The sequence below is a fragment of the Anguilla anguilla genome, chromosome 15, assembly GCF_013347855.1.
Source record: "Anguilla anguilla isolate fAngAng1 chromosome 15, fAngAng1.pri, whole genome shotgun sequence".
NCBI classification, from domain to species: domain Eukaryota; kingdom Metazoa; phylum Chordata; class Actinopteri; order Anguilliformes; family Anguillidae; genus Anguilla; species Anguilla anguilla.
Genome location: NC_049215.1, coordinates 25492806 through 25513684, shown reverse-complemented (window position 1 = coordinate 25513684; position 20879 = coordinate 25492806). Strand labels below are relative to the sequence as shown.

The window sequence follows — 20879 nt, the reverse complement described above, 5'->3', positions numbered from 1 at the left end:
CAGATGACTGGTCGAAGAGATTGGCAGTCACTTCCTCTCCGTGATAAGGTTGCCGATTGATAGATCGCAATTCCCACCTCTTGCAAGAATTGTTGTGCGTCTTGCAGGAAAGATACACACCAGTCATTTAACAGTTTAATAGTGCCTGTAATTATTTAATAACATGGATATAGCTAGTGGTGCCAGCCAGCAGCAAGGTGAGTTTCAGCAAAGAACGGTGTATTTTCTGGAGACAGGAGACTCAGATCACAAATGCACAAAAAAAAAAAAAAAAAAGCTTCTCATTTTCCTGACTGTGGAACTGAGGGCGTCCTACAGATACAGATCTGACTGTGTGTCCGGGTAAATCCACCAGGAACTTTAGTCACCCTGCAGCGAGGAGCTCACATGCCTGGGTGACTTTGTGCCGAGAACAGAACCAGCACACAGGCTGTAACCGCGTTCCACCGTGACAACAAGTTCAAGCCTGGACTCAAACTCAAGATTACTCTATGCAGAGTACAGAACCAGTACAGAAACTCTAACCATGCTTCCACCATGACGACAAACTTAAGCCTGAACCCAATATAATGATGTCCAGAATATGGAGCTCTCCCTGAGGGTGGGATAATCACCTTCACGATGAGCACCACTGAGCCACTCAGGACTACAGTATAAAAGAAAACCGAGCAGATTTGGAGGCATGCTACCGTGCATGGTAAAGAGTTGATTGTGTTAGTCTGCAGGTTTACCTATGATCACTTTCGTAGTCCCCAGTGCTGGATATGACAGGTGAGTACTGTGGACATAATTACCTGAATTCACAAGGCTGAAGGATCAAATCCCTGAGAGGCAACTGTGCCCGTGGACAAGGTGCCCAAGCTTGAACTGCTGCAAGTGAAAATGTGAAATGTTAGCCATTCGAGATGAGCACATAGGAATCTGCTCAGCTAAAGCAGTGCATGGTACCTTTGACCAAGGTCTGTTTCTGGAGGAGGAGCAGACTCCAATGCATAGGTCACTCCTTCTACAGAAAGGAATGCGCCAATGTGACCTTGTAGGTAATCAGAATGTCAGGTAGTTGTAAGTGATGTTGTCAATTGATTTTTAGATGCAAAGCACCTCCTAGACCTGGCTTGTGACTGACTGACTGACTGATGGACTGATGGACTGACGGACTGACGGACTGACATTTAACAGGCTGAAGATTCTCCACAAGGGGGAGCTATTAGCACTCAAGTAGCTAAAATTGGTGAGAGTGGTGCTTTGCATCAATGACACCGTGTCCTTGTAATTCAAAATGGTGTTTAAACAGCAGCTGAAAAGACAGTGGTAGTAGCTTTCCAAGAAACTGCATATAGCACAGACACTCCCCCATCTCAGCCAAGTTCCATTTCCCCCAACCCCAATTTAAGCTCAGTGCTGCCACTCCCACCCCCAACAGCACCACCCCCCCATCCCAGTTCCGTTCATCCATCCCCCCCACCAGACCAGACTGGACATTCACCCTAAAGCTACAGAGGTCTGTGCTGGATAAAAGCTCTGAATTGCAAAATGACATTATATTCAACAACAAAAAAAAACATGTCCCAAGTATCTTTCATTGCATTATAACAGAACCATAACACTGAAAAAGAAATTGCCGGAAACTAAGACATGAAAGGCTTTATTTAATACCCATCTCAATCAGAATAGATAAATAGCTTACTGTTATATACACTGTTATACACAGAATTGTTTAAGAAAACGTAGTTATAGTTCAAATTTTATATAAACCATGTTGTAAGATCTGATATTGTTAATTGGAAGAATAAAATTATTGGAAGAATAAAATTAATTTACACGTCAGTGATGTACACTTCAGGATTCATCAGGCTGCGTTCTTCTAATTGAGAGCCACTGGATAATTCTACACAGTGCAAAATAATGACTAAAAAAAGGGAGGAAAAAAAATCACCATCTTAGCCTGATTATGGAACACAGAGGTTTAAATCAACCCAGATACAAAAAATCTAAAATAAAAATAATATACAGCAAATATAAATGCGGTGCTATTGACATAAAGTCTACAATCAACAATTAACATGGAGATAAGATGTAGCTAGTGGACAAGACAGCGGGGACCTCACGAACCACCAAAATGGCGGCACAGCTGCATGTTATCAGTGACTTCCGGTTTTGAATTCCGCTGTCAATCATAGCATTTTCCTGTGGACAGCACTTCCGACAGGTCACTGGTTTGACACCACATGTCAGCTCCACCAGTTATGGGGGTTCATGAGGCCCCGGTTCTCACATCCCAAACAAAAAAAGATATTTCAAGCTGAGATGAGATGCTCCACCAAAGGCTCCATGTTCAGCTGTCGGGTTTGGGGTTAGGGGGTTATGGGGAGGAAGGTTGTCCAGGGAGGAGCAGGAGAAACTGGCCCAACAGTGGTGACATGCACACAGTGGAGGGAGAATTCAACATCAGGCGGTATGCAGGGGATTCTAGGGGATGTGGTGACAACATCAGGCTGTAGGCAGGGCATTCTGGGAGACCTGGTGACATCATCAGGCCAAAGGCAGGGCATTCTGGGAGATGTGGTGACTATTGGAATAATCCCACTCCAGTGATGGCGAGAGATATGCAGGATGTCCAGAGAAGGAAGGACACCAGGCTCACAGCCACAACAAGGTGTGAAGCCCAAAGCACTCATAAGGAGAGGAATTACACTAGACTTCCACACAGTTTAAGAAGCTTCAAAACAACATCCCTCATGATGAAGAGCAATACGAGAGACAACCTGCTCATCCCCTTCCAATTCAAATGACCTCTTCCTTCAGGAGACACCATCCTGATAACCTGGGCTCTCAGTTTCCATAAAACATTTCAAATACATTTTCATAACCACCTGTATTTTGCATGGTGCACTTTCATAAACTAAATATTACATTTCTGATCATGGTCATTAGAACAGTTCATACTCCATTCCATTTTCCACCTCTTAACATTTTTCTAGTAGATTCATTGACGTTACCTTTGGAAAAGAAGGCCAGAATACCCTTCAGCACTGCAATTACCATACAACTGAAGTTGACCCATAATAAAAATATTTAGAGCTGCAGCACGCAGTGAACTGCAATGTTAGGACAATAGCTAGTAGCCATAACAACCCTTTATCTGTATATAAAAAACCTGGAAATTATATTTTTATTCATATATTAAATGCAGTGTTGATCAACTTGCATAGGTTAAGGGAACACAAACACCAATACAGTCTGAAGTTGGCCAAAAACCTCAGTCTGTACTGTGCTGTACAGACTGACACACAGACACGTCACCTTGCGTTTCCTCTTTAGCACATCCACCTAATAGAACCTGAGAGACAAAGATACTGCCCACCAGAGCCATAAGCACTCCATGCCAGGGGGGTGCAATCTAATCCGAAAAGCGCCGGTGTGGGTGCAGGTTTGTGCTGTAGCCCAGCACTGCCACACCTGATTCAACTAATTAACTAATCATGGTCTTTCATTAACATCCCGATAAGTAGAATCAGGTGTGTTAGCGCTGGGCTAAAACAAATACCAGCACCCACACCAGTCTTTTTAGGATAAAAATGGACCCCCCTGCTCTACACAGTTGTTCAGGGCCATACACATCCCCAGGCCACACGATTCAAGCTTAAGTGGTGGGTGTGATTCACGTTGGAGCGGTTTTGGGACCACAACAGCATTCTTGTTTCGGGCCAGCAAAACACTAGAGTTGGCTATTGCCCACACTACAAAGACAACATTCTACACCAGACATGGCAGATGGGAAAGAAGGAAATGGGAAGGAGGAGACTGTCTACAGACAGACACGGACACCGTCTACAGACAGACACGGTCTATCCTGCCCTCATTCCAACAAGGAAAGCAGGGAGAGGGGAACAGAGAAGGAATCGCCACTCTACTGAAGTCGGAATGGGCATCTCTCAGACCAGAACATCAAATCCCCCGACCACCAGAAATTCAGACTTCATCACATTTGTACTGCTTTTATACACATAAATCAGGCACAGCTTTGGTGGAGACAGCGTAACAAAATAAAAGGCCCATCTTTCATTGGATCAAATTTCACATTACAGTAATGATGGCATTTGGATTGAATTACCACGTGATTTTCCCATTTGCACGCCTAGGCTGGTTTAAAATATTTAAAAAAACCATAATATGCAACATAATCATAAAAGGGAGACAAATGAAAATGAAAAACACCAGAAACTTTTAAATGGACAAACAAAAACCATGAGGAAAAAATAGCAAGCAAAGCACTTGCCTTTTCTTCATAAAGAAAGCCATCTAAAGAGCACCTGAAGTACTTCGCCATTGCAACCTCCATGCCAAGAGGGTCAAACTCCAGTTCCGGAGGGCCATGGCATCTGCAGGTATCTGTGGTTTCCTTTCAGTCAGCAGCCAATAAAAGCCTTCGAGAGCAAGGCGTGTGAACTCGCTAACCAATCAACGACTTAAATGAATCACTGGTGCTTAAACACAGAAAGCCAGCAGACACTGCGGCCCTCCAGGATGGGAGTCTGATGCCTGTGCACTACGCCCTACATAAAACACAACGTTTCTAGCTACATTCATACAAACTGCACAGTCCACCAATGATCTGTAAATATTCAAGCTAAGGTCTACAACTTTCCTTACTTCGTGTTTTTCCATTGCCCATCCCATGGGGGTGTATGGGTACTTGTGAATTCAGACCTCACGTCCAAGCTGTCGGCCATTTTGGGCCCCACGCTCCATCACGTAGTGCAGACCACAGCACAGATAAATGAGACTTTTGTTCAAATGTTTTTTAAAACTGCATCCCCTTCATTGATCACTAGCATGCTAACATTTAGCTTGAAAAGCGATTTAGATATTGGTGCTAGAAGCCAATTATATTGAAAAAGGAAAATGAAGCTGAAGTGCTTATGGAACTCAAGATTGAGAATACAGACTAATCTGTATTACATCATGTCACCAGTAATGTTGCCCAAAACCCCCCATGTCTGGGTTCCATGTAAATTATGAGCCATTTCATCATCGCCCAACACAAAAAACCCCGTCCACTCTTACCTTCAGCATTAGACCTCCAATAAGGTGCTTGGCCTGATTGAGTGACATCACTAACATCGATTCACAGATATTTGCCTTGTTAAATACCCATCTCACCCAAAATACAGTTTCTGTGATGAAGACTCCCAAAGCAGCTACATCGCAGTTCCGAAAAAAAAAAAAAAACTTGCACCCCCCAGAGTCGCCCTTATGCCCTCATTTTAGTAACAAGAAATTTTTAGTTCTCTGGGCCGGACGTCTGCTCTGTCCGACCTGCGGATCTTTGCCAAAACCACACGGACAGTGCAAAGCGGTCTTTGGTAGTGTGACTCCACACCGACCAGCGATGTTCTCACAGTCCAGTCCCTCAGGGGATTGCTACAGCCCTGGAGCCCAAGGCCAAGCCTGGCCCCGCCCCCACAACCCGGTGGTCTCAGCAGTCCGAGGGACGCCGGTGCGCCCCGCCCCCTGGTCTCGCTGTAGTCCCGCCCCCGTCGAGGGTGCCCCGCCTCCAGTCCTTATTTGGGAGCTACTTATTCACAGACAGCAACAGGTTGATCTGGGGGCGAAGAGAGTGTCTTACAGTGCTGCAGCAGTAATGGGTCATGTGACCTGAGGATTCACCTGACACACCCTTATCATGAAGCTGACACAGATATTTGTGTGCCTGTATGGAGCTCAGAATTTGCACAGCTATGAAATGTTCCAATTTTTCAACAGCTTCTTGGACTCAAATACACAAGGTTTTAGTAAAAACTGATACTCTGTGCTAGAAGATGATGTTAATTATTAGTATTAATACGTATTACAATAAATAATATAACTATCTATTGTGTTATAAATGGACAGGTATGTGTTTGTGTACATGTCCCCTGTGCTATAAAAGACAAGGTGTACGTTTAGGCTGGGTCTACCTGCTCCACAGAGGGACATGTATGTGTTTAGGCTGGGTTTACCTGCTCCATAGAGGGACAGGCTATGATCTGCAGGTCCTCCCCACTGAACTCCTCCTGCAGTAGAGCGTGTAGCCTCTGGAACACCTGCTGGATGTTGTTCTGTACAGACAAAAAAACCAAAACACAAAAACTCACAGTCAGGAGCCTGCTTAATAAAACTCACTCACTTCTCCTCTCAGCCACAATTTCATTTCTCCTCTGCATTTTTTCATATAATGATGAGAATAAAGATTTTCCAACTGTCGCTTGGTTTGGACATATTATAACAGGCTGAAAATGACTTGATACGTTTTGGATCCCTTTTGCTCTCACACAGCCACCTGAATTCAGTGGGTGACCTCTGTTAGGTCTCCGAGCGCAGAAAGGTGGTGTCACTGTTGGAAGATGCGGCGTAGAAAACCACACTACGCTAGAGCAGGACCCACCCGAACGGGCTTGAAGAGGATGAACTCCGTGTCCCTGTTGGCCAGGTACAGAGACATTCTCTGCATGGTGCCGGGCAGCTTGGTCTTCATCACGCGGTACGTAGTCATCACCGTCTCGTTGATCTTGGCTGCAGGGGAAACCGGTCGGCACAGTGACGCAGACAGAAGAGAAGTGATTCTACACACAGTCTCCCCTGTAGATCAGGCACTGACGTGTGTGTGCTACAACACGTGCTCTTAATTACTGCAGTCACATGCTTTCACGGCAGCGCTTATTTTGTTGAAGTGAACATATAAAACATTTTAAGATAGCAACTGTACAATTAGCCAAAGAAATGTGTTACAGTAACTAATTGTGTATAGGAAAACATTAAGTCCAGGGAATTAGCTGCACCCAAAACCAGTGAAAAAACAGCCCTATAGGGATCACGCTTGACAGCCCAAATTGGCAATGCACGGACATAACATAGGCAGGGTATGGACGGTGTGTGTTTGCGCGTGCGTGCATGTGTGCGTTAACGTGTGACCTGTGTGCGTGTGCTTGTGTGTGTGTGTGTGCGTGCATGTGTGTGCGCGCGTGCGTCTCTGACCAGGCTGTGCCCAGGGCTGCTGGGAAAGGTTGTACGTGGGGCCTCCTTGGATGGCCATGGTCTTCAGCGCAGACACCTGCAACGGCAACAGAAACAAAACACCGCCATCAATAACCAATCACCCAAACAAAGAGAAAACTCCAGCATCAATTAACCAATAGGGTCACAGCACCCAAACAAAAAGAAAACACCTGCACAAACTAACCAATAGGGCAGCAGCACCCCAAAACTCTTTCATCTGCTGGTTTTACTAAGCTCTCCCTACACTGCTGCCTCTCACAAAACCCAACCTCCTCCCAACCAGAGAAACAACAACATTCAAAAATATACACTGGTCTCTGCTTGCCAACGGGCCATCGTTTGTCTTGCTCAAACCAATATGCACTGAAATGAAGCTGACAAGCCAGGAAGCAATGTTAAGAATTATGTCGACCTTTAATACCCCCCGCCCCCCCCCCCTCCAGGGTCTACTTCCTCTGAGAAAGAGATAAGCCCTTCCCGTCCCTTTGAGCTTAAAGGAACAGAAGGCAAAGCACCGCGTGCCGCTGTCCGTCCAGCCTGTGTTTACGCTCTCTGCTCGAACCTTGGTGAGGAACTCCTCCAGGTTTCCCACAAAGAGGCGGCTCTGTTGCTGGATGAACTGCTCGCAGCTGGACTTCAGGTGCCGGTCCACGTCCTTCTTAGAGTCGATGTAGTGCTCCTTGATCTCCGGCGTACCCTGGGGGCCAAAAAAATATATTCCGTCACATAATAATTATAATTCAACTGCATCTCCCTCTCTGCAAGGGAAGATCTCACTGGGATCATTCAAGAGGATCAAAAACAAATAAAACATACCCCATTTTCACGCAGGTTTAAGGCAACACAGGCAACTGTTTTAAAAAAGATTCCATTCAGCACATTCTTCCCCAAATAATTTTTAGCATCTTACAGAACACCTGCAAACGCTGTACACTGGCTTACGACTGCAACTGCATGATTATCTCCCAAATGTACGCCAGGTGTGACAGTATTCCTTAAAGAAAATCTCACCTCGAGAAGGAATTCTAGGATGGCGTTGTGGCTGTTGAACCTGAAGAAACTGGGAACCTTCTTGGGGTTGAGGATTTTGAATGCAGCGTCTGTGAATAAAGCAAATTTTTTCACTCAACCAGATATCATAGCAAGGCCAGTGCTCACCACTAGTGTTCAACACTAGGTGCTCTTCTAATATTCATTCTTAGCGACCGCACGTCCCGGTCATGTCTGGAGATTAGCATCCTGTAGCAGGGCCTTTACCAAACCATTTCAGAAATAAACACAATGCTGCTTTTAGAGCTGCTAACTGAACGGATGGGAAATTTATTTTCATTTTGATTATGACATTAAATCATGACCTCACATAAAATCACAGAAACAGGCCCACAATAAATCTGCCCTTATTTCCGTCCGCTAGAGTGGTTTTACGAGCGCGGGCCCCCGCTTGGCTCTATGACCGCTGCAGCAGTCGACCGCGCACCTTAACGCAAAAGTAAAAACGTGAACCTCACCTCTCGTTTTCTTGAGGTCCAGAGAGATCTCCTTGATGGAGAAGTCTGTGTGGAAGGGAGCGATCTGCTCCCGCATGATCAGCAGGTGTTTGATGAGAAACAGCTGGCCGTCGATCTGAGTCTGCACACAAAAGCAAACATTCAGCCACCCCTGCCTGCACAGCACAGAGAGAAGGCCTTAAAGGGACAGACCAACTTTTGGGGAATTTGCCTTTCAGCTATCTTTACATTACAGGCATTTAGCAGACGCTCTTATCCAGAGTGACTTACATTGTATCCAATACAGCTGGATATATACTGGAGCAATGCAGGTTAAGTACCTTGCTCAAGGGTACAACAGCAAGGTCCTACTGGGGAATCAAACCTGCAACCTTTAGGTTACAAGACCAACTCCTTAGCCATTATAAACTGCCGCCAGTAGTCTGACGATATGTAGTTAGATGATATGATCGATACCATTTTTGTCTCTGTGCATCCAGGACAAAAATATTAGACAATATCTACGGGCTGCATGCTAACACTATGAATGGCTGCAGATGGAAGCAACGTTAGCTCTGTTAAATGAAGTGACAGAAATACAAGCATGAGCTGGGGGTTGCTCACTATAAACTTGTTCTAAAACTGCCACTCCCACAGCAGGCAAAGGTACTACATATCTGGCAACCTGAAACTCATGCTTTATGCGGTGCTGCATAGCTACTAATCACTGTGCCCAGTGGGTGGATATTTGTCAATTATAGTTCTGAATTTTGCTGCCTCTAAAACTAAGCATTTTCTGTTTAAATTTTTATTAGTTTTGCGTGTTTATATATAAATGTTTATATATAACTCTTGGAGATTTTGGACTGCGTCTTTCACTAATCACTAATAGCAAAGCTAACATGGCTTCCATCTGCAGCCGCTCATAGAGGTAACACTTAGCATGCAGCCCGTAGACATTGTCCAATATTTCTGTACTGAACGTACATGGATGAAATTGGTATCTTATCTAACTACGGGTAAGAGAAACAAAGACACATTTTTCAATAAGTTGGACAATCCCTTTAAGCCCACTGGAGCTGGTCGGTTTTCAACACAGTAGCCACTTCATACACCAACACAGACAACAGATAATGACTCAGTGTCTGCACAGAGAAATAAAATTCTCCTGTTGCAAGTCACCAGCAGATCACTGTTCAGACATATCCAGGCCTATCACTGGACTCTGTAGCCCAATGAATCGAGAGGGTAAGGCTAAATCAATCCCATGGTGCCCTTTAATTCCCAGTTAAATGAAACCATTAAAGAGATTAGCACATGAGCAAATGAGCACAGTCAATTAGGAAAGTTCCAATCTTTCTGAACACTGCAAAGCCCCCACTGAGTTGATGCACGGCAGCCATTTTGTACCAGAACACTGCCAAGAACAATATCTCCTACAGCCCAGGATCCTGATCGCCGTACAAGCAGGACTGACCATTTCTTCTGGGTCCAGAGGGACACCTGCCCCCGGCTGGCCAGCAAATGTAACTGCCAGCAGCACCCTGGTGTTTCTGCTATGTCTCCAATTCGAGGAATAACTTGAGCCCAGGACCACTGAGACAGGCTGGCAGACAGGCAGGCAGGCAGCTTCAGCCAGCCTGAGTCAGATGAGTACAGGCAGCCGAGACTGCTGGCTCACTCAGAGCTCCACATGGAGCTCCATCTGCTCTGATCCTGCTTACATCTGGATGGAATTCACTCCTAAGCCCCCTCCACCCAGGAGACACACAGACCCTGCTCCCATCCACATGTGTGCATTTACGGCTACTGACTACATCCTACAATGTCCAGAGCCCCCGTCACCTGCATACAGTAATATATACTAGTGATACTACGCTATGGGACAGCCAGGTGAAAGACCAAAGCTTGACACACGCTGATAATGGAATAATCAGACGGCACATTTTATGAGTGAAACGGTCGTTGAGAATAAGTGGAATTATTTGGAATGCTGGTAGTTTCTTTGTTCTGTAAGTGTTTTGTATTTTCTTTATGGTGTGAGAATCCATAGAATGATGTGTTGAGAGTTTAGCCGTTTAGTTGCATTTCTATGAAAATCAAAGTTTCAATTCAGAACCATACAAAGACAACTGTACAACAGTAAAACAACTTCCAAATGCACACAATAAAAAAAAAACCACAAAATGGGTTTCACTGGGATAATGTCTAGAGAAAATAAAAAGGTCAAGAGACTGTTTTCATGATGCACAAATTCTAGGAAGAGAGGACGCAGCAGATCCAGGTGTGACCTGTGGCACAGCTGCCTCTATGGCTGACTCGAGTCTGACTAACCTTGTTCTTCGCGATGACATCACTGGCCTTCAGTAAAGACTGGATGCAGGCAGACAGAGCCTCCTGCGATAAGCCCTGAAACACCGCCCTCTGGTGGAACAGAAGGTAAATGACATTACCACACAGTTGCACAGAGGCTCTGACTCAGAGACAACAGCTGCGGAACAGAACAAATGAGCTCTCTCTTCTAATACGAAAGATGACAGAACTCAGAACTGTCCAATCCAATTCCTTAGATTGTGCCGTTTTCCTGCTTCACCACAATCCCTCCACAGACTGACCATTCTGCTCACTGATGAATCACATCAGAAATGAAATGTGGCAAACATGGCAGACAGCCTTCAATGCAGATGTCACTATAACAGGGACGCACAACTTTTGGGCACTGTTAAAACATAAGGGCTGGTTTTATGGACACAGACTGAGCTTAATGCTGGACTAAACAGAGGTTTGTATAGAGAATCTCCATTAAAAATGTAATTTAGTTTAGGATTATGCTTAATCGGTGTCTGTGAAACTGGCCCTTAGTGATCTACGCATTGTTAAAACATGAGGGTCTGTTTCACGGACACAGATTAAGTTTAGTCCCAGACTAAACAGAGATTTGTATGGAGAACATCCATTAAAAATTGAATTTAGTCAAGGACTAGCCTTAATAATCTGTGTCTGAAACTGGCCCTGAGTATAGATAACAGGCAATGTACAGCAGTGCTTTTCCCATCATAACACACACAGAAAATGAGACTACAGACAGTAAAGGCCTGAGGTGGTATTCTCTGTGACCAGCGGTGCAGCACGCTCATACTCACATCGATGCAGCGGTACAGCTTGGACAGGCACACCAGGGTGCGGCGCACGGTGGGGTACCACATACCGTGGAGGTCCGCTGGGGAGATGGAGGCCGTCGACCGCGACGCCTCCGTACCGCCTGTGTGTGGAGGGGAGAGCGGAGGGGATGGTCACAGGAACATACCTCACACATGACCTGAGTGTGTGTGTGTGTGTGTGTGCATGTGTGTGTGAGAGAGCATGTGTGTGTGTGTGTGAGTGAGAGTGTGTGAGAACGTGTGAGCGTGTATGAGTGTGTGTGAGAGCATGTGTGTGTGTGTGTGTGTGTGTGTGTGTGTGTGAGAGCGTGTGAGTGTGTATGAGTGTGTGTGAGAGAGTGTGTGAGAGCGTGTGAGTGTGTGTGTGTATGTGTGAGTGAGAGTGTGTGAGAACGTGTGAGTGTGTATGAGTGTGTGTGAGAGCATGTGTGTGTGTGTGTGTGTGTGTGTGTGAGAGAGAGAGTGTGTGAGAGCGTGTGTGTGTGGGTGTGTGGATGTGTATACTTTGCTCTGCTGTACCTGAGCTCTTCTTGGCATTGGGCTCCTCCAGCTGCACCTCAGAGAAGGAGGCCTCAGGAGACGCCAGCTTCATCTGCTCCTCCTTCAGACTCTGGGCGATTTTCTGATCACAGAGAACGAGGGACGCTGTGTCTGTCAGAACCTCATTAAAACACACAGACACGGTACAGACACGCGCACACACTGACGCACGAGCACACACTGACGCACGCACACACACACAGACGCGCACACAGACTCAGACCAAAGGCCGCACCTCCATCATCTCCAGTTTCTCTGGGTAAGCCAGGTCACCGGGCGCGGGGTTGTAGCCGATGATGTCGGTCTGTATGTAGATGTGCGTCCTGTAGACCAGCCGCTCCTGCACGTCCTCCAGCATCTGTTTCACCAAGGTATCGAAGGCTCCCAGCTGCCCCACTGCACACACACACACACACACACAGTCCTCACTTTAAATGTACATAAGAGCCACACTATGAATGCATGCACCTGCATGCATGCACGCACACACACACACACACACACACACACACACACACACACACACACACACACACACACACACACACACACACACACACACACACACACGCGCACACACACACACACACACACACACACACACACACACACACAAAGGCGGGGCAGTACCATTGTTGTGGACGTGGTCCTCCAGCATCTCGTTCTTCAGGATGCCGCAGAGCTCGGACAGCGTCTCCAGGTGGATGACGTGGATGATGAGGGGGCGCAGCACGTCGTACAGAGACAGGCACAGCTTCTCCAGCAGCTCGCTGTCATGGAGACGAGCACACTGCAGCTGACACCACTGCCCCACCACAACACTCAAATGGAGCGCCCTCTGCTGCCCAGTTTTGGTAAATGCCCAAACAGACAAAGTGGATGTGTTCTTAAAGGCAGCCTATTACTTGAAAATATTATAAAATATCCTAATTATTATTAAAATAATTCTGTTCTCCCATCAAGATGTCTTCACTCATACAGGAACTGCTGTTACTGTTTATAGTTGCAATTCACCAGCTAGCTAAGACTGACATTTTGCAGGGTTTTTAGGGCTAAATTGTTCATATGATACCGTATTAAATATAAAAACATATTGTCCAGTAAGAGGCAGTACTCACTCTAGTCTAGGTGTGGGTTTGGAGAAGAACTCATTGTAGAGCTGATGTTCATCCTGACACACATGAACCATGAAGGCACAGCCACTGCGAACCTGTGGTGAGAAACATACACACACACACACACACACACACACACACACACACACACACACACACACACAGGCACCTCTTAGTAAAGCAGAGTAGTCACAGCGATCATAACTAATGACTGATACAAGGCACCTTAAATGTGAACGTAAGGGATTTGTGCTTTAATTGCCTTTTGAACCTCAACCAGTTATTTGTTCTTACAGAATCAAATCAAAGATGAAAATGTATGAATAAGGCCTAGTCGAGACCAGCAATCCTGCAGGTGGCAGTGCAGAACACATGGATTGGATTCAGTCACTGGACTAGATTTCCCAGTATTTTCTACCTTGACGACCTTTAACACTACACTGCTCCTCAGGGCTCTCCCCAACCAAGCATCAGTCACATGTATCACTTGTATCGTGATCTTCTAGAACTTCCATGTTCTAGCACCTTCATCTTGATGTTGTAGTTATTTTATCATATCTCATGTAATCATGCCTCACTTCTAGCTTAAGCCATAGCTTTACTGACTTAGCCAAAGCTTTCCAATGTGGGACCTAGACTTGATGTTCATGGCTATCAACATCTGCTAGCTGCAACTTGATGAGAACTGTCCTTTATCTGACCTGTGTTTGCATTGGCTCTATTGACCTTGGGTGTGCACATATTGTACGCTACTCTGGATAAAAGTGTGTGCCAAATGAAGGTAATGCAGAGTAATTTAACAGGACGGCAGGCTCTCCCTCGCACCAGGGCACAGTGGTCCTTGTTGTTCTGGCTGGTCATATCCGTGATGGTGCTGGTTATGCTGGGACTCAGAAGCTGCTCTCTCTGGTCCAGGTAGCACTGGTGAATCTCCCCCAACAGCTGCTGGTACCTGCAGAAAACAGTACACACACTCAGGAAGGAGGGGTGTGTACAGCACACGCGCGCACACACACACAATCATGTACACTCTCACACACACGCTCACACACTCTCACGGGCGCGTGCACACTCTCGCACACAGAGGAAGGAGCGCAGCGTACAACGTACACACATGCACGCACATGCAGACACACGCACACACACATGTAAATGTACTCTCTATAGTGCATCCTGATTTATTAAAAGGCTTCACTCCTTTTACACAATGCTGCAGTCCTAACACAGTCCTAAGTACACTGTGAAAAAGTGAGCAAAAAGCTGGTACTTACTCTGGTATTTTCTCTGACCTCTGTTCAATCTGTTCTATCAGCGTCTGGAAAACGTACAAGCACTTTTCAGAAGGAGAGCAGTGGCGGAATATGAACTAAGGGTGATGACCTTTACCGCTAAAACATTCCAGCTCTAAGAATTTGGCAAACATTTGGAATTTATGAACATTTAAAAGGTTTGGAAATTAACACAATTCTTTATTTTAAAAAAACCCCCCAAAAACACGTTTAACGACCTTTTCCAAGCACGCTCTTTAACTGCAATTCTGTGGCGACCGTTTGAATGCATTTTTTCTTTTACATCCCTCGCATAAAAATTGAGACTCATGTGCCTGTTCAGTCACCCACTGCAAAAGACACACTACTGACCTCACTAAAAACAATAATTACACAACACTGCTCTACCCTTGGGTGTCTCTAATGGTGGTGCCCTGACAGCTTTCTGAGAAAAAGCGACCGTTTACCACTTAAACCTGACCCTGAACTACACCTCAAACATCAACCTTAAACACCAACTCCAAATCAAGGTCTAACCCCGTGCTCAAACACACACAAGAGCTCTTTGTGGTTACGCAACACCCCCATAGTTCCTCAGTACCTACGGTACTGCTATCGGTTTGCTTTGGGGCAAGACTGAGAGCCCCATGGAGGAGAATAACGCCGTGACAGAGTACTGGGGGGGAAGGTGGCGAACACAGCAGGGACCCCCGCACAGTGACCGCTGCAGAATCCCATCACCGCGCTTCCACCGAGAACAAAAAAAAAGTCTTTTTTAAGGCTCGTTTGTGCGCGTGTGAAACGGCCTGCTCACTGCAGTCACTCACCACTGCAAGCACGAGCGGCTGCGTGTTAGTGATGCAGAATATATGTGCTGAGGTCGTTGATGGATTCGTTCATTTTTTCTCCATGTGAATTGTGTCAGTGGCTGTTTTCTCGCGGTGCGTTTGTGCAGTAGCTGTGCATGGAACGTGACTCACTCTGACTTTAGGCGCAGCGGCTCTGAACTTGACGTAATAGAGCGTAAAGGCGTTGTCTGTACTTGCTGTGCCCAGCGGGTCCTAGGGGAAAACGATTTAAAAAACAAAACAAACAAAAAAACACTAGTCATGAACTGCAAATGACAGATAGCATCCAAACAAACAAGTAATGACCATCATGATAAATCAATGAATATCAATTTAAAAACGATATAGTTAACAAAAATACTCCTCTAGCTAATTCAAATTTAAAAATGCTTTGCAATCATATTTTAATCAACATATACATATCAAATTAATTTTATTTTCTTATACATTTAAAGTGATATGATAATTACGATGTTAGGTATTTTATTATCTACAACAGACAGATATAAAATAGTGATTACTTTTTTGGACTCAATTGCTTGTATCAAAGGGTTAATGTACACACCCGTTTGTTCAGTTGACTGGTGAGATTGTATAGCGTGTTCACGGTATATGTTTTCATCAGGTGCATGGCTTTGGAAAGACATTGTTTAAACTTGGCCAAATAAACTGGGTAGTCCTTGAAGTTTGGCTGGGAGACAAAAATGACAGAAAAAAACGATGTTGACAATCACAAACATGTTGGAGCTTCTAGATAATTAATTAAAGATAATTAATTTATCTAAACTAATTGTCTTATATACTGCAGATTACCTATAATGTACACGCTGATAAATCCTTGTGGAAGAACATTCAGTATTTTCTATTTCAAAAGGAAAATGATTTGAAGTTCTTGATGATGAATTAATGAATTAATAATAAATGAATACTCTGTAATCCACACTTACATGTGAAGAGACATATTCTATGCAGTCATCCAACTTTGACAACATTGGTATAAATCCATCACTGTTCACGGATAGAGTGGGAGAGTTCAATTTCTGCAAAGAGGTAAAAAGTGTGCACACTCAGATATTTTCAGAAAGAAAAATCCAGGTATTATGTAATTTTAAACAATACATCAGTACCATTATTTCAAGTAAAAGCCAAGAAGCAGATTTATGTGCTCTCCACCTCCTTTATGCCTGGCCAGGTATTAAGACCATGGGAATGTCATTTTATGGTTATCTAATCCATTTTTGACAGTAAAAACCACATAAACCATAACAGCTCTTGGTATGCAGTCAGAGGTTAAACTAAACATCTTCATGTCTGTCAGGTTTAGTGTAATGAAAAACCTGTACACAAAGACATTGATGCATTTAGAAAAATTCCTGCACTCATGTACAAAACACTAATACTAATTTGAACAAGTCAATTAACACATAAATGACATCACTTTACCACAAAGAGCTACATACCGTGTTTATGTTCTCCAGCTCGTTGAAATATGACAATTTTTGCTGTATGCTCTCAGCCAAGTTCACCAGCTCTGACTGTCAAAAACAAACCTGTTACGTTTGTGCATGATAAACCCTTTTGCCCAGTTCAGGGTAATAAAAGCAATCTGAGAAGGGTTTAATGGCCTAAGTCATCCTCCAACTCAATGTAAGAAATGTAAACCCTCAGTGACGTAATACGAAACAATCAAAACCAAAAACTGCATATACACACGCTTAAAAAGCTATAAAGAAAAGCCATTCCATCTCCTGCTGGTTAGTCCATCTCATTTAACTGTTGTACATAGAACATTTTCTTCTAATGGATGCTCTTTACAAAGCTACTATCCCACATACCCTTTAAGAGCTCAACAGAGAAGTTGTTTAAGTGCTCTACAAAGACGATAATGCAGCATCTCTAAGTGTTCTACAGAAAAGTGAATGCACCATCTCTTTAAGACGCTGTAGAAATTATGCAGATGGCCGGGGTCAGGTGACCCAGGTGGAAAGCTACCTGCTCTTTCAGCAGCTGTTCACACGCTTCATGCAGTGTCCCCGTTTTTGTGGACACAAAAAGGTACTGTTTCTGCAGGGAATCCAGCTGCTGCAGAGCCTGGTTGACGTCGTTTAGTATGGCATCGCACTGGTCCTGGTACCCGCTCAGATGCTCTCTGGTTTTCCTGCAGGATGCGCACATGCAATGCAGACAAGATCAAGCTACAGAGGTCAGCAGTTCAGAAACTAGAACATCGCAAGTGATTATGACTGGCAGCTTTCTTCAACTGCACCTTAGCACTAGTTCTCCAGGAGGATAAATGCACTCATGGACTTCAAATTCACTGTCCTACCCAAACAGCTCCAGGGACTGCAGTCCCTCAAAAGGATATTAGTGAGTGACTTTCCATGAGAGTTTTTCTATGAGAGTCAATCATCCATAGACATGTCAGGGAAACTTTCAGGAAACTCATGCTGACCCCGTATTTTCCTGATATGTCCACAAGAAATAGACACACAAAATAACTGGCTTTATTCAAGCAGAAGACCTCCCTGAACACGATGCTTCGCAATTAACAACAGACCGAAAAAAAGGCACACAGCAGCATGTCTTTTGAGTCCCACCTGTATTTTGCACCTTCATCTTGATCCATTTGTGACTGCAACTTGGAAAACCAGGAAAAAAACTGCACAAGAGAGCAGAGGAAACAGGGTTGGCTTTCCCAGAATTCACAATGGGATGCGATTCTAACAGCAACATCAGCAGAGCAGACTAAGAGGGTAAAAGGTTCAGAGGACACTGAAAGCCTCTGTGACACGCCTCACCTGTTGCGCCGTCTCTATTCTGGTATTCTCCAGACCCAGGGACTGGAAGCCCTTCAGCAGGACATCCTCAGTGGAGGCAGGAACTGCAGCCGTGAAGGAGGAGCTCAAGGACAGCGATGTCAGGCTGCACAGGTCCTCTATGGGCAGCTGGAAAGGTCAGAATCATCAGCCAGTGAGCACTTGTAACTCAGCAGACTGTGCTGTTCAGTACTTTAATTGGAAACTTCTGAACAACGTAAGATTGTCATTAAAGACCCTGCAACATGTCCCTAATGAAATAAATAAGCTAGATTAGTATGGTGCTACTGCTATCAGAAAAGTATGGTTTCAGAGATTCATAAAGAATATAAAAAGACAGAACCAGGTACCATAGTGCAAGTTAGACCAATGACAAAAAAACATTATAGCTCTCTTAAACAAGTCTGAAGGTATTGCCTAACCAAGAATTTTCATGCATGCACTGATGGACAATGGCAGCACAAAATAATAAATGCAATTGGAATCCAGCCTGTTCGTCCGAAGACATTTGAAGTCGTTAAGCCAACTACACCGGTTTCAAGGAATGACTGGAATCTCAATAAAGTCATGCACGAGCTTACAAGGTGCAAAAGCCCGTGAATACGCATAGGAATTCTAGCTAAATGTATTGACTATGTAGATGTCTACAATATGTCACAGTTAACATCATACCAATTACAATCGCCAATCTTCCAGACACATACCGATAACAAGCAAACAGGTCGGTAATGAAAAAGGTGGAACGCTTAACATTTCAGTGTAATTTGTGTAGCACGCACATTGGAAAATTATTTACGTGACGATTTTGGTAATAACATAACATCCTTAACTTGGTCGACTTGTACGTAGACTTGTCATTTACTAAATTGTAAAGGTTGTGAGTAATACAGTGACGTTACAGTAGCTGACTGGCTGGCTGTATAGCTAGCTAGCACACTGCACAGCCAACGAACTCGTTGTTCACTTTAAATGGAAACTGTACTGCAAATGTGTATGCCATGTCACTATCTGGTTGTGTATTTGCATCATTGTCGGCAAGTTAGATGGCTTCCTAGATAGCCAACCACAAAACAAACTGTAGTTCCAAGCTAGCTAGTACTATGCTAGCTAGTACTTCCACGGTTTGTACTCACCTCTGTGGGCACAGGTATAGTCTCAGCGGCAGTACGGATCTCCAGAATGGAGTCCGACTGCTTTTCTGTCAAAGGTGCCGTAGCATCGGAACGACGATCCCACAAAGACAGCTTCTCACGGGTCTCTTTATCGGTCAGATCCAGGAGAGACTGGTCCACAGCCGCCATCATCAACGTCAGCACTGACAACGGATCCTGTTCCGGGAGGCGGAGATTTCTGACAACAACCAATCCACTGGAAGTACATTTGTTTCCGCCGTGACACAAGATCCGGGTACCTTTCGCCCCAAATAACCCGATCCAGGATCAGTTCAAATAAGAAACAAACGATTTTGTGCTTGGGTGTATTATTAAGACCACTAGAACGGTGTTAAATTTCTGCTTCCTGTAGTCTACCATCTGCCGCGGAATCACGGAAGAGATAGGGAAATGATACTCACAATACTATATTGGTGCTTGATTACAGCTTCCGAGTAATTTTTGTTTCAGCATACACACTTGTTCTCAACTGTGACTGGTGTTTTTGTGTTCTTTCTTAGGAAGGTCATGCGGTATCTCAAGGGCTACAATTGCGTGTTCTTTAAGGCCTCGTAAGCCTGTATGTTTTAAGTTTGTTCCTACATTAGTGTACTTGTACCTAGGATCACTTGGAATATTTGCCCTTGGCTACAAGGCTCTGCACAGCCAAAACCATAACATATTCTGAGACATGCAGTTTTACGCATGTACTAGCAGCATCTGACAGCAACAAACATGTCCACAGCAGTTAAATACATCCCCAAAACAGGTGTTTCTGCTGTGTTCTTATTTTCCCCAAACCCCTTAATTGTCTGGAAACAACAGGTTAGTCACCCTAGCCCTCAAAAGTGTTCATCCATGCCAATGTCTCTTATCGTCATTGTAAATTAATATTTTCTCAACTACAACTATTGTACAAACTACAATTAAAATAAATACTTTGTTTTCTGCACAATTATGCATGCCCCCCCCCCCCCCCCCCCATCAGCCTAAATTCAAATAAGCTTAAATTAAGAAGAAAAAAAATATATTTTTTAATTAAAAATGGCTCAACACTATTATTGGACAGAATTAGCAAAATCCTTCTATAAACAGGTTTGCACAATGAAACATGGGCTGGTGTGCCACCAGAGGGCAGCATTCATTTGAACCAAGCAGAAAAAACAAAGTCACCATGCACAGACAGGGACAGGGAAGGACCAATAGTTCCGTCCGTGACTTGTTTAATATGCTAACAGAGAACTTTTTGTGTAAATTCCCAAAACGTAGCAGCCTTGGCCGCATGTTACAATCATGCAGTTAAAAGAACCGCATTGTGGATGGCTAATGCACAATGAGTTGTGACTGAAATGGCTAATTTCAGAAATCCTTTCTCTCAGGGCAGCACTGTGGCAAACTAAGTACTGCCCTGTTAGACTCCTGCTCAGCCTGCACTGTAAGTCAGGCTTCTGTGGG

The 20879-nt window shown here is 44.5% G+C and overlaps 1 protein-coding gene across 1 annotated transcript; it reads right to left on the bottom strand.

Moving 5' to 3' along the window:
* Positions 1 to 1629: 1629 nt before the first annotated feature.
* On the bottom strand, positions 1630 to 19610 carry cog3 (component of oligomeric golgi complex 3). The gene is made up of 23 exons (XM_035394196.1): positions 19407 to 19610; positions 18256 to 18402; positions 18055 to 18116; positions 17450 to 17615; positions 16918 to 16992; positions 16405 to 16497; positions 16023 to 16148; positions 15590 to 15670; positions 14613 to 14656; positions 14167 to 14293; positions 13345 to 13436; positions 12857 to 12996; positions 12462 to 12622; positions 12206 to 12308; positions 11669 to 11787; positions 10860 to 10949; positions 8547 to 8667; positions 8050 to 8138; positions 7601 to 7735; positions 7018 to 7093; positions 6428 to 6555; positions 6003 to 6101; positions 1630 to 5605 (listed from the first exon to the last, which is right to left on the bottom strand). Exons 1-23 carry the CDS (start codon positions 19575 to 19577, stop codon positions 5576 to 5578), a joined length of 2475 nt encoding a protein of 824 aa, XP_035250087.1. The 5' UTR covers positions 19578 to 19610; the 3' UTR covers positions 1630 to 5575.
* Between the last annotated feature and the right edge of the window lie 1269 nt (positions 19611 to 20879).